The sequence below is a fragment of the Drosophila miranda genome, chromosome 3 (assembly GCF_003369915.1).
Source record: "Drosophila miranda strain MSH22 chromosome 3, D.miranda_PacBio2.1, whole genome shotgun sequence".
Lineage (NCBI taxonomy): Eukaryota > Metazoa > Arthropoda > Insecta > Diptera > Drosophilidae > Drosophila > Drosophila miranda.
In genome coordinates this window covers 9,543,584-9,557,581 of record NC_046676.1, presented here as the reverse complement: position 1 = coordinate 9,557,581, position 13,998 = coordinate 9,543,584, and the positions used below count along the sequence as shown (strand labels likewise).

Here is a 13,998-nt window from a genome sequence, read left to right as displayed (position 1 = left end):
TTATATTCAAATTTATCATAGAAAAGAGTCTTCAAAGGCGATTTCCCTTGGGGTTTCCAACTGCTTTTGATTTTCTCTAAATCGTAGAAAAGAAGTACCATTTTCCTTTCGAAATAGAATCCGAGATGGAACGTCTTTCTTCTCATTTTTTAGAGAATTTTATTTGTAGATTTTTTGGATTAAAAGCAAACACTCCGCATGTCACAGAAAAGGCGATTTTCTTCTCTAAATCGCAGAAAAGAAGTACCATTTTCCTTTCGAAATAGAATCAGTAGAAACTTCTCATTCTTTAGGGAGTTTTTATATCCAGATAGATCATAGAAAAAGAGTCTTCAGAAGCGATTTCCGTTGGGGTTTCCAACTGCTTTTCCTAGAAAAAAATTACTATTTTCCTTTCGAAATAGAAACCTAGAATAAACGTCCTTCTACCCATGCTTTAAAGACTTTTTATTTGCAGCTTTTCTCCTTATAACATGGAAAAGTTTCTTCAAAGGCGATTTTCCCATTTTCCACACTTTGCCTTACTGTTGCGGCCGGCGCTGTAGTGTCAAGCGTGATGGAAATATTATTTCATTCTTTTGATTATTGCATCTTTGATAAAGTTTGTACAAGTACTCGTACTTGCAGTCCTGTCCGGAATTGCTTTCCGCTTCTTTGCAAAGTTTTCTTTTTTTTCGCTTTCATCTGCAGTTCTTTGCCATCGGTGGGGCTCCATTTCATTTCTTTGTTTAGTCTGCCGGCTTTCATATTCTGAATTGAAACTTGGACTCAAAGAACATTTGAAAATTGTTTGCCACTGGGGGGCGTGCCACACCACCCCCCTCTTTCCTGATTGTGTGTGTACGAGAAGAATTTAATTAAAGTAAACTCAAAGACCCACCGGTGGGGATGTTATTTACCCCCAAAATAGAACTCGACAGTGCAGCAGATGCATGCCACAAAAGAAAACTTGGGGGAGCTCCTGGTGTAATTACCTGTGCGCCAACTTTTCGCAGTCAATGTGCATATTTACTCCGGTATTTCAGATGCTTTTTGCATGCAACATGCGGCAGTGGGGCAGCCCCCTTTCGGTTGTTCTAGTTGTTTATGCATTTTTCACATATTTATGCTCTGATGCCGCATGCCGCATGCCGCATGCCGCATGCTCAGCAAAATGTGGCACAGGGGCAGAATATATATGGACTAAAAGTTTTGCCAGCAAGAATTTTCACTTTTCATTGCATGCCACATGCAACAATCGCTGCAAGGGAACCTTGCAATTGTTATTGTTGATTATTGTTATTTGTCAATGATTTAATTCCGATTGCAGCTGATTGACAGACACTCGAAAGACTCTTCAAGGTTGCAAGTAAACACAAATCCCTCCATTTAGAGACACAAAAATAGCATTTTACATGCATGGCCGCAAAACTAATTACCAACTGAAAGTGTCAGGCTGGTGGCTCTCTTCAGTGCCCTCTCGGTTCAAGTGGCAGGTTGCAAAAAGTTTGCCTGCCACAAAGCCAGCAGCACCAGAGCCCCACAAAAAACACACTCGTATAACGTATACGTAACTTTAAGAGCGACAGAAAACATGGAGCAAAACGAGGGGCAGCAGGTAGCTTCGATTCGAAGTAGAGTCTACCCTGGATGGCATATCGACTGGGGATATAGGGCTTCAGGGCACTTTAAACCCCTGAAACCAAGGCCACTCGACAGATTTCGGTTGTAAAGATCTCTTTCCAGGCCCTACGATATGTATTTCGTGTTGGGGTTTGCTCTATTTTATTTTTTTAAGGCAGTTTTTACTACAGTTTAATCGGAGATCCACTAGCCTCTTCTTTGCCCAAAATTCAATTCCAGCGAATGGCTTTATCAGCCCGTTGCTTTATGCTGCCAAGAAGAGCACTTTATGGCCAAGAAGAGGCTGCGCTTCGCCTCGGAGAAATATACAAAAAAAAAAAATGTTATACGGAAGGCAGACCCAAAAAAAAACCAGAAAGAAACCCCACAAAAGAAAATAAAACCAATTTTTCTATTTGGGGTTCAGTTTTTTTTCGTTGTTGAAAAATGGCTGCAACATAAAAATTGACCTCAGCGACAAAAGGCGGCCAAACGACGATGGCAACGGCAACGGCAACTTTAGGAAGCAAATGCAACATTCAAAAGAATGAGGAGGGGGGGAGGGGGCAGGGGGCAGGGGGCAGGGGCTCGGGGCAACACACACTCAAAAGTGGAGCAGCAATTGCAAACTGGCCCCCAAGACCAGAGCAGCAGCAACAAATGCGATCAACGGCCAGCACAGGGGAGGGGGGGGGGAGGGGAAGAGACTGTGCGGCATGGGGCATGCGAGACAGAGAGAGAGAGAGAGAGAGCGACGAGCGTCGTCGTGTCTTTGGTGGGCAGACAAATTACAGTAGCCAGATTTTCTCGTCTTCAATGTTGTTTTGCATTTTGCACTCGAGCCACGCCTAATGCCGCCCACAACGCCTGTTGTTGTTGTTGTTGTTGTTGTTGTTGTGGCAGTATTTGTGGCTGTTGTTGGGGCAGTATTTGAGGCTGTTGTTGTTGTTTCAGTATTTACGGCTTTTGTTGTTGTTGTGGTAGTATTTGTGGCTGTTGTTGTTGTTGTTATTGTTGTGGCAGTACTTGCAGCTGTTGTTGTTGTAGCTTTTGTTGTTGTTGTGGTAGTATTTGAGGCCTTTGTTGTTGTTGTGGTAGTATTTGAGGCCTTTGTTGTTGTTGTGGTCGTATTTGAGGCTTTTGTTGTTGTTGTTATAGCAGTATTTGTGGCTGTTGTTGTTGCTGTTGTTGTTGCTGTTGTTGTTTTTGTTGTTATTGTTGTGGTAGTACTTGCGGTTGCTGTTGTTGTTGTTGTTGAACATTTTGTAGTTTTATAGGCTTTTGTTGTTGTCGTTGTTAAAGTTTCTGCTGTTGTTGTTGCTTCTACAACACGCGCCGAGCATGTTTTTCGCTTTTTTTCTTCTTCTTCTTCTGTTTTTTGTGCTCATGTCTGTAGTTTATATGGTTTTTTTTTCTAATGCTCTCAAGAATGTGGTTTACTTTTTGGATGAGTTAACAAGCTCTGGCCGCACTACATGTGTGCTGCTTGTGGCTTGTACTTGTGGCTGTTGTTGTTGTTGTTGTAGTTTTGGTTGTGTGCTCTTGGTAGTCGCATTCTTGTTGCCACAAATTTGTCATAGAAAGTGTTTGTGCACCAAACAGCCCGTACATCAGATTCAAGTGATAATTAAAGTCAAAACATGTGACGTGACTGAATGGTGTTGAAATACGAGAGGCCCCCATAAATGTGACCGAATTTTTGTTTACTGTTTGCTGTTTGATTTACTAACCATATATTTCCCTGTTTTTACCCTCTCTCATTACAGAAAAAGCTTCCGAATTGCTTTTGCCATAGCGACTTGCGACGAGGTGTTTGTTCTGGTGAGTTCCTGCATATTCCAACAGGAGTTTTAGTAGTTCTTTGAGCGACTCAAACGTTATCTTGTGGCCTAACCACCAATCAATTTGCACAGAGTCCTCTTCCTCCTGCTCCTCTCCTGAAGCCTCTCCTTCAGTCGGTGTTGGCAAACTCTCGGACAGATTTTATTTATGTCTGCGGCCCATATGTTAATGAGGCCTAGATTATCGGCCATATTCCAGCGCTCACTTTTATTGGCTTCTTGTCAGGCCATTAGCCATTTGCCGGTGGAGAAGGAAGCCCGATTCGAATTCAAGTTGAGTCATAAGATGGCATTAGCTTGATTATTGAGCGACTCTTGAGCGACTTGATGCTGGGGCGCTCTGCCACACGATAGGTTTTTCACCGATGCGTTGCTGAGGAGAAGGTCTCTACGTGCCTTCCCGGCCATTAAATGTGTGGTGTTTGAGCTGGTTTATTAAGGCGTGGCCTTATTTTCCGCTGACGTCTACGGACGGGCCCACGCCTTTGGAGATTTATAGCCCCATGTGTGCCTGTGTGTGTGTGTGTAAGCTATGCTCATTCTCAATCTAAATCTGAATCTGACTCTGATGGTGACTTATTTATGTGAGTGGCGGCTGGCTGCCGGCTGCTGGCTGCTGGCTGCCGCTCTCGAGTGGCGTGGGCAGCCAGCGTTTGCTCTTTTGACTGTTGTTCCCATTCCCATTCCCATTCGCGTTCCATTTACATATACAACAGATACAGATACAGATACAGGCAGCCAAAACGGTTGCAAAGTGCTGCTCCTCCTCCTCCTCTGCCTCTCTTTTCCCTTGGAGAAATTAGTCTGGCAATCTTTGATTTATTGCCAGAAATTCCCTTTTTGCCGCTTGCAATTCGGTAGCATTTTGTTGCTTTGACACCAATTGGTGTTTTCGGGTTGTCTGTCCGTTGCACGCTATTGTGTCAGTGGCATGGGGCATGGGGCATGGAGCATGGAGCTGCTGTTGCATGTCAGTCACTCAAATGGCTGACAGCCAAACGAACAAAGTTCGTGTCCGTAGCAGAAGCTGTGTGGCAGCGCCAGTTGCCTCTTGTTGTTGAAGTGCCCCAAAACTGAAGGTCAAACAATCGATGGTGTTTTTGGCCGTTGCTGTTGCATTTACAAAGTGATTGAAACAATGTGTTGAGAGCCATCGAATTTGAGCACTCGAGTGGTCAATGTCGCCTTTGCGGTCGGGGGCTTTGTCTACCCTGTACCTTGCCCAGTGGGAGGAGGGTGTTTTGTTTTTGTGGAGGTGCAAGGAAAATTATGTAAATATTTGGAAGATTGTAGGAGATGGGGGAACCCACGCCACAATTTTTAGAGTGGAATATATCCACCAATTTACCAAAAAATTCATTACTATCAGCTGTTAAATACAAGTGGAATTATTATATACACTGCTCGTCAATAGTTTAGACGCACCCATTCTTGCATTAAAATTTTAATTATAATTTTATGCAAAAACCTTGGTTATTTAATGATTCTTCAAGTATGTTATTCGAAAAAGTAGAGAAATTTATTAGAATAATGTTTTTTTAAACAATTTCCTAAAGCTGTGTGAAATAGGGTACTTTTTTCTTGGTCACTAGAATAGACGCCCTAAAACTAATTAATTTTTTAAAGTAAAAATAATTTAGATTAAAATTTATATTAGATTTATTAAAACAAAAGAAAATAAAAATTTCAGTAATGAGTACTGTATTCCTTTGTTTTCTACTCCGAATTCTCTACTTCTTGACGAGTAAAATGAGTCCATTTTTGGGGAATATATTTTAGGGAATTTATAATCTATTCGATCCATTGAAATGTTGAATATTGATGCCCAAACATGACTCAATCTTCAGAAATTTCGCTTGACACACCGCAAAGCCCCAAAAACAAAACCGAAAATTAAATAAAACAAAAAGTTTTTGGCATATCATGAATATTTTATGAGCAGAGAGAGAGAGAGAGGGAGAGACTGGTTCCATTTGCTCCGTGTCTTTCGCAATCCATTCCATTCTCTGGCTGTGGCTTTCGCCCTCATTACAAAACACAAATCATGCATTGCGTTTACTTAACGGTTAACAAAAAGCTGACAAATTTATTGTCGCCGTTGACATAAATATCGGCATCGGGTATCGGACACGGGAAATGTGTCAGGCAGCGGCACTGAACACACTGAACAGATCGTGCTGTAATTGACATATATTCACGGGGTATATCAGTATATAATATACTACAAAGTGTATACAGGCAGAACAAAAGACCAAAGGAAAGAGAAAAGAAGCCACAGAGCACAGCGCATTCGTTCTCTGACTAATTGTATGCGTGTGTATGGTGTGTGCTGTGTGTACGTGTGTGTGGTCGTCGCTGGGAGATCAAAGGTGGCTGTGGATGTGGAACTCATTCCTAATGAGGACCACAGCTGGACGAGCTTTATCAGTTCAAAGCTTCTCCTCGATCTACTTGTCACAAAAAGAAACCATTTATCGCAACGGTAACTGTTGAGCGTTCGGAGCTTTTTCTCAGGCATTCAGAACTCTCTCTCTCTCTGCGGGTAGGCTCTCGCTCTCTTTCGCGCGCCTGCATCTGCAAGCTAACTTCATTCTGCGAGAGCCGATTCAAGGTGTCGGCATAAAGAGGTGAGGCCAAGCAGTGGTCTAGCGGCACCCTGTGGGAGAGAGGGAGATGCAAGGCCTTCCACTGGAGTTTCTCTCTTGATATTTTATTCCCTCCACTTGGACATGCACGTTTCTTCACCTTTAACCCCCAAAGAATTCACAAATATTCATCATGGTCTTTCACTTTTCGCTTCTGTGGTCCATATTTGGCTTTATCTGATTAATTTTATGAATATTTTGTTGCTAATGAACTGCTAAATGCCAAAAAAATCCATCCCGATGTGAAATTTCACTTTTCCCCCGCCCCGCTTGCTAGTGGATTGCCCCAACCGGTTACACACACACAAACACACACACACACACGCACAATATCTAGTTTAAATTAATTTCTTTTTGTTCATCTTCTAGTTGGGATTTTGTTTGCAAATTTTTAATTAAAACATTTTGTTGAGTGAAAGTTTTCGCCCCCCACCCCCCACGCCATTTCTCGAACTTGTGAGATCTCTGGCTTGTTTATTTTAATGGCCAATTGTCAGCTTCCGTTCTGCCCCAAGAAAAGGCAAAAAAAAACAAAAAAACGAGTGCAAAACAGAGAAGAAAAAGAAGATGAACAAAAGAGATTTAATTTTAATTAAAAAGCAAAACAAAACAACACTATGCACAATTTGTGGCAAATTAAATGGCATTTTTCCAGTTGACACAAAGTGAATTAATTGCCTGAACCGTTTCACATTCACAGATCTTTACGGCCCGAATAAAAATGTATTGTCTGTGTCTGAATCTTTTCATCATGCAAAAGTGACGTTGAAGCCTCCACCGCGCCCCCCCCCCCCCCCTTCCCCCCTCCCCAGAGCCCGAGCCCCGAGTCGGGGGTCCAAGAGATGTCCTTCTGCAGTACAAGCGAAATTCTTGAGCGTGCATTGACATTTGCTTTGGCTTTTGGAGTGGCTCGATGGAGAGGAGCTGCTGCCATGAGTTGAATTTAACACCTTTTTTGTTATGCCCCCGGCATGTAAAGGCCCAAAAGCAGAACTAGACAGAGTCCCAGTCGCAGTCGCAGTCGCTTGTCCCTTGTCCCTGTGCCAACAATGGTTGCTGCTGCTGCTGCTGCTGCTGCTGTCATTGTTGCAACATCGAGTAGCAGCCCTTTAAAGGACAGCGGCGGCAATGCACTCAAAAAACTGATGACCCAGCCAGCAGACTGTGGAAACAGTGGAACGTGACTGACAAGCGACAAACCAAAAGGGAATCATCAACATTTAAGTTTCAAATTGAATCTCCCTCGGCGACAACGTGACCTTGCATTTCTTGCAGTGTACGGGGATGGGGCTGGCGATGGGACTGGGCCTGTAATGGATGCAATCTGGTTACCCCTGGGAGACTTGACAATTGTTGGCCATAAAAGTGCTAAGCAGTTGGCCATTTGTGGGCCCAACATTAGAGCAACGCACAGGCCAAAGGCACAGCCACAGCCACGGCCACAACGAAAGTATTAACAAAAGACTTAGGCGGCATACGTGAATCTCCTCCCCTCCCTTGCAGTGGCAGAGGCACAGACAAAACCCCACCCTACATTCCTCCTTTGCTCTGCAGCAGCAGCAGCACCTAAACAATGGCGCGTGCTGCGGTTTAAAGTTATAGCCAGAGCCAAAGCCTGTTTTGGCCAAAGCTATTGCGTAGACTTGGCCTAAACCTGCTCTGGTCATGAAAATGCTGCATTACAGGCATTACATTGGGGGAGTTCTCTTACGATACACAGGGTACACTCGATATGGCAAAAGGCCGGAAAGGAAGGGCATTGAAGGTCTGTGGGTTCTTGAAAAGAGTATCCCAAGTGCAGGTCTGCTGATAGTTCTTGTGGCTGCTGCTGTTGCTGTTGCTGTTGTCTCTGAGATCTAATAAAGTCAAGTCAAGTCGGGCCATGTGGCTCTAACGAAAGTTATTTATGCACGAGCCGGTCTACTTAGGCCTGCATGCGTCATCGGTTGCTGTTCATAATTTATGCCAAGACTCGGGGCCTCGGGATCTGGAGCTGGAGCCAAAACTTGACGGCGTGGGTGTTAATGGCAAACAGAGCGGCACAGCAACAAAATACTCAGCTGTGTGGCTAGAAAACAAGCTGAACAACTACGAGACAAGAAAGAACAGCAGCAGCAGCAGCAATACAGCAGAGTACGAGTACGTGTACTGCCACAACAGACCGGAGCTCAGAGACAACAACACTAAAGGGTCGACGACACCAAAAGCGCCCGCATCGGAGGAAGGAAGGAGGCCTGCCACAGCAACAGAGGCAACTGCAACAGAGGCAACTGCAACAGTGGTAATGGTAATGGTAGTGGTTGTGGCAGTGGCAGCTGGCAATGGCCGTCGTTTCGTAGTGGCATAAAGCAAACAAATGGAATTTGTTTAAAGTTAGCTTTGGTTTATGGCCTTTTGCTGGGGATTGGTGGCCCAGAGAGAGAGAGACACTTGGTCCTAGGTCCTTTGGCTGGAGGCCGCAAACTTGAAGGGGCGAAAGGGTTCGCCGGAGCCGCTGTAGAACTTCGACTGGAACTCCACCCAGTGGAGCCGGAGCGTGTGCAGGAAGGCGGACAGCCCCTCCATGCCCACCAGAATGGCCACGGTGAGCACGGCCCAGGCCAGGAAGGAGCAGGCCAGCATCGGCACGGACACATACAGGGGGGAGTTGCTCTTCAGACCCTTGCTTAGGACCATGTGCCACAGGACGTGCGACAGCTGATCGTGGGCCAGGGAGAGGGCCCACAGGCGCAGATAGGAGGCCGTGTGCGAAACGGAGCCCAGGACCGTCTCGATGGTGTGTATGCCCGAGTGGATCCAGATCTCCGAGAGATCAAACTCCTCGGCATGATCGGCCCTGGGCGGGTCCGTCTTGGAGGCGCGCCTCTCGTTGACGACATCCTCCTGGGAGTCGTAGGAGTAGCGCCGCGAGGAGCGCATCTCATTGAGGGTGTCGCGGCCATCCTGCTTCAGATCGCTGATGTCGCGCCCCTGGCGCTCCTTCTTGAGCTTCTTCTGGCGCTGCTGCAGATAGATGGGCTTGCCGGCCAGCAGAACGGGCACCGCCAGGAAGGCCACAAACACGAGGACATACTCGAGCAGACGTTCGCCCTTGAACATCTCGTTTTCGCACTGCGGATCGTCCAGCTGGGTGTTCTTCATCAGCATCATGTCGATGAAGGTGATCAGCACGGACGGGGCACAGGCCGTGTTGTAGGGGGCACTCTTCAGGCCCCCGTACAGCAGCCACTTGAGGAAGATGAGGAAGACGAGGTAGCAAAAGAGGCAGATCATGAAGATGAACTGCGGCACAACGACCAGAAAGAGATCTGCCCTCCGGTCGAGGATGAGACAGTTGACGGCCGACAGCGAGAGGCCGAACATCATCTGGGCAATGCCCAAGATGATGGCCAGCTTCATTTTCAGCGAGTTGAAGGTGGTGATCGAGTCCTCGCCGCACACCTTCCACACCGGATCGACGCCAAAGGGATACGGATCGCCCGAGTAGAAGTTGCCATCCGATGGATCCAGATTGAGCTGCCCGCTCATGTGGTCCAGCGTCGAGGAGTTGTAGCGGCAGCTCCAGCTGGAGCCGAACAAGTTGAGGGACTTGGACAGAGCGTCGTTGTAGATCAGACCCATGTAGATGGAGAACAGGCCCATCAGCAGGACTATGTAGCGTCCGGCGAAGAGGATGTTGAGTATCTCGTTCTCCTCCTTGGCGGCCTGCTGGCTCTCCGCGATGTCCTTCTCCTTCCAGATCAGCAGGAGGGCGAACAGGGTCACCAGGATGCCGTGGCCAAAGTCGCCGAACATCACGGCGAACAGAAACGGAAACGTGATGATCGTGTACGGCGCCGGATTGATCTCCCTGTAGTCCGAGATGCCGTACGAGTCGATCAGGTTCTGGAATCCCTGCGTGAACTTGTTCAGCCGAAAGTAGGTGGGCGGAATGTGGCTGGATTGGCGGTTCTTCTTGAGCAGCACGGGGGCATGCGACTCCTCCTCGGTGCCCTGTTTGGGATGACTCAGTTTCGGCTCATCATCCGGATCCAGTTCCTGCTCCTGCTGCTCCTGCTGCTGCTCCTCCTCCTGCCTATCTGCGCCGCCCTTCATCCGGGTTCCCTTCCTGAGGGCCCCGCGCACATCCTCGATCTCCGAGACGGGCACAAAGCACTCGGCCTGCAGATACTTCTGATGCTGCGGGCCCCCCACTGGCCGCACGCGATTCAGCAGATCGTAGACCATCACGGCCTTGCTCAGATTCACGCGCAACAGATACAGATCCCGGGCGGTCACCTCCAGGATCTGTATGCGTATGCGCTGCGACTCCTCGAGGATCCGCTCCAGGCTGTTGATCTCCGAGCTCAGCTCGTCGACCTTCGCCATGCGCAGCGTGCTCGTCTCGGGGCACTCGTAGATGGTCACGTGGTAGGCGTGACAGAGCCTGGTGACCTTTGGCCAGATCAGGGTCGAGTTGGTGAGCAGCAGCAGCGAGAACTTGCGCACCTTCTCCATCCGGTGGCCATAGTAGTCCACCATCAGCGTGGGGATCTCCGCGAAGCGCACCACCAGATTGAACCCGAACAGGCGGTAGCACAGCAGCTCGAAGCTCTCGAACTTGTCCGCCCGTATGCTGCCGATCATGTAGTTGAGCTGCCGGTGGGCAGGACCCTCGTCGGTGGCGTCCTTGATCAGGGACATCAGCGTGCTCTCCGTGTAGAGCAGCTCGCTGCCCTGATCGCTGGCGAAGTACTTGTCGGCCTTGTTGATCGCGTATCGGTGCTCGATCATCCGGTAGAGGCGACGATCCAGGGCCTGGTAGTGCTCCATGACGGCACTGGTCTCCACGTGCAGCCGCCGCAGCCGCTCGCCGTACCCCTTGAGGTCCCGCTCGCGCAGCCGGTGCTCCAGATCCACGTCCGGATAGAAGTACACTCTGATCTGCAGCTCCACCATCTGCTGCTGCAGGCTGGTCGTGATGCGGATCAGCTCGTTGCACAGCGACACCTTCTTGGTGTACAGCCCGTTCAGCTGGCGATCCTCGTCGTAGACGTTGTTGAACTGCAGGCCCCCGTGGTGGCCCAGCTCCATGAGGCAGTCGAAGGCGTTCTCCGTGTGCAGCAGCAGCTGGCACAGCTCCATTTCCTCGCTGCGGAAAAACGCTTTGGCCATGATCGAAAACTGACTAAGAAAATATCTATCCAAATATATAAATGTTTTGGGGCCTGCTCTGTTTGATTTTCGGTTTCTGGCTCGGGCTCGAGCTCGGGCTTTTGTCTCCTGCTAATTGATACGTTTGTTTTTCTCTCCCATTGTGGCCCATTCAATTCGAGTAGCAAACATGGCCAAGAGCGGCCTGGGCCTGAGATCTCCGACCGAAGATAATGCCAGGCTTTGCATGCAAGCTCGTTGCTGTTGCAGCCCAGGCCACGCCCACACCGAAGGCCTCCGCCACGCTACAGTGAACAAAGACACATGGGGAACGGTGGGAAACAACATCGGACTTGCACTGAAATTGTGGGAAGTACATATCTCTCTCTCTTACAGATTCTCCGCCACAAACTAGAAAATATTCTCCCCTCCAACGATTTGTTGACGAAACACACAAAGAAAATACCATAAAAATACCATAATGATACCATTCGATGATCGTTTATTTTTACGAGTCTGATGGGAATTTCTATCAAAATTCATGCATAAATAAAGCCAAACATTTGTAAAGATTGGTTTATCTGCAGGAAATGGTTTGTTTTTATTTAAATTTTATAATAAAAGCAGAGAACATTAGGAATATACATAAAAAATTGGGAAATATTTGCTGTAGTTCTTAATTTTGTGAAGGGAGGGGGGGGGAACAAGACCAAGACTCCATGAACTCGTCGTTATAAGAAATGTCGGCCGGCTGAAAAGCGAATGGAATCGAAACTGATTCTAGCTTAACGGTGAGCGACGTGCGCACAGAACCGAGAGAGCATGAGCGAGAGCGCGGCAGAGGGCGATGCAACTGGCTGTTAAATGAGCGCGATAACAGACTGTTAGCATGCGTTTCAGCTGCTACGCTGAACAAACCGAGAGCGCGGCAGAGGGCGATGCAACTGGCTGTTAAATGAGCGCGATAACAGGCTGTTAGTATGGGCGCTGTTGCAGTTGTTACACGGAACAAACCGAGAGCGAGGCAGAGGGCGACTGTTAAATGAGCTCCCGCTACCCAGCAGCGTTAACAGGCTGTTAGAGTGGGCTCTGTTACAGCTGTTACGCGGAACAAACCGAGAGCGAGGCAGAGGGCGAGCGCCTGGTACCCAGCAGCGTTGCCACGCTGTTAGAGTGGGCTGCTAACAGTGCCGTTGCCCTGCTACAGCTGTTAACACCCTTTTGGAATGTTTTCTTGGCGGGTATTTCTTTGGGAATATTGCAAAATCCACAAAATTAAAAACCTATTCGTTTTGTTTCTGCTTTGCTTTGCATTGAATTAAGTTTCAATAAAGACCAACACCATTTGATTTAGTTTGACAAGCCTTATGGCCATTGTTTTTGATTGGGGAGGGGGTAATCTCTTTATATAAGCAAAAGATGAACCCAGAGTCATTTCGTTTCATTTCAAGCGAAAAAGAAAACATTTTCCCATACAAATCGAAGCGGGGCACAAATTGTTTGGTAATTTCCAACGAAACGGCTCAGAGACTGACTGAAACTCTTTGTAAACGGAATGTTCGGCTCATTAGCCAATGCTAAAAGGAAAATAACCGAAACTCGAGGGAAAATTGTTGTCGAAGGCGGCCATAAAATGTTCGTTAGCACTTCTCCACCTCCTGCTCCACCGCCAACAATGAAAGTAAAAGTGCACTTGATAATTTCTTTGGCAAACCGAAACCGTCTGACAATGGGCGTTTTGGCCCGGCCAATTGGCCATTGTGCGGGGCGGCAGTTCGATTTCATTAGAGCCCCGAAGAAATTAAGTCACCAAATTGAAAGTTTCGAAAGCAAAAGTGTACAAAAATTAAGCCCCCCGGGAGGGAAACTTTTTTCACTTTTACGAGTGGCAGTGCGACAATTGCAGGCAATAAATCAAAAGAAATATCAAAGCCAGTTAAAGAACTGCAAAAATGGTTGAACAAATGTCGGACACGTGTTCCAGTCCATAAATAAAACACATTTACTCCTCCAAACAATGTCAATTTGTAGCTGAAGGCAAAGGCGATTTTGAAGAGTCTTTTCAAGAGTTTTGGCCATTTCTGGGGGTTATTGTGTTTTCGAGTATTTTCATAAACTAATTTGCATTTCTCTTTTGGCCACTCAATGTACGTACGTACCGTTTTCACCATCCTCACCCCTTTCTTTTGCAGAGGTAATGTGATCGGCCTGTTCTGGAAGCAATTAGAAGACATAACAAAAGGTAAGAAATCCCCCCAAAACAGCAGCAGACGCCCTCGCTCGCGTTTCGACGGAAACTGGCGACTCACTTTTTCGGCAAAGAGAAAGTGCATCTCATGAGGCGGCCTGTAATTTGCCAGAACCCATAATTAACGCCTAAACAGACACAAGACCCGACCCCCCCCCTCTCTGTCTCTCTCTCTCTCTGTCTCTCTGTCCCTCCCTTTCAATCAAGTGCGCGTATTCCGCATCAAGTGGTCTCTCGAAAGACAAGATTTCATTTCATTTCGTTTCTTTTTTAATTATAGAGCACCCTAGCCGACTCTCGGCTATGGGACGTGGGTGTAGCCCCAGAAACGGGTCAAGAACTGCCGCAGACGAGGGGGGGGGGGAAACTGGTAGCGAAAGTCGAAAGTGACAAAAGTACATAGCATAGCATGTATGTATGTACATATATTCTCCGTCTAATGGGTCTTAGGTAATCTTGGCTCTTACGCATTAGTGAGGCTCATCAGGTTCGGCGCTTAAGTCATTCGTTTCGGCCGCAGACAGTGCGT

The 13,998-nt window shown here is 47.4% G+C and overlaps 2 protein-coding genes across 3 annotated transcripts in view; one reads left to right on the top strand and one right to left on the bottom strand.

Annotated features, from left to right (window-relative positions):
- LOC108160106 overlaps positions 1–13,998 on the top strand; it is an 80,704-nt gene that overhangs the window by 22,661 nt on the left and 44,045 nt on the right. For both annotated transcript variants that reach the window (XM_033391070.1, XM_017293896.2), the window contains exons 2-3: positions 3,369–3,423; positions 13,414–13,463. The gene's annotated coding sequence lies outside the window, so the exon portion shown is untranslated. The remainder of the gene's footprint in view (positions 1–3,368; positions 3,424–13,413; positions 13,464–13,998) is intronic.
- Positions 8,455–11,317, bottom strand: LOC117187992 (V-type proton ATPase 116 kDa subunit a). The gene has a single exon (XM_033391069.1). It carries the CDS (start codon positions 11,240–11,242, stop codon positions 8,525–8,527), a length of 2,718 nt encoding a protein of 905 aa, XP_033246960.1. The 5' UTR covers positions 11,243–11,317; the 3' UTR covers positions 8,455–8,524.

What these genes read in the sequence shown, in the direction of transcription:
- LOC117187992 (XM_033391069.1), bottom strand. Translation starts at nt 11,242, where the DNA reads ATGGCCAAAGCGTTTTTCCGCAGCGAGGAAATGGAGCTGTGCCAGCTG.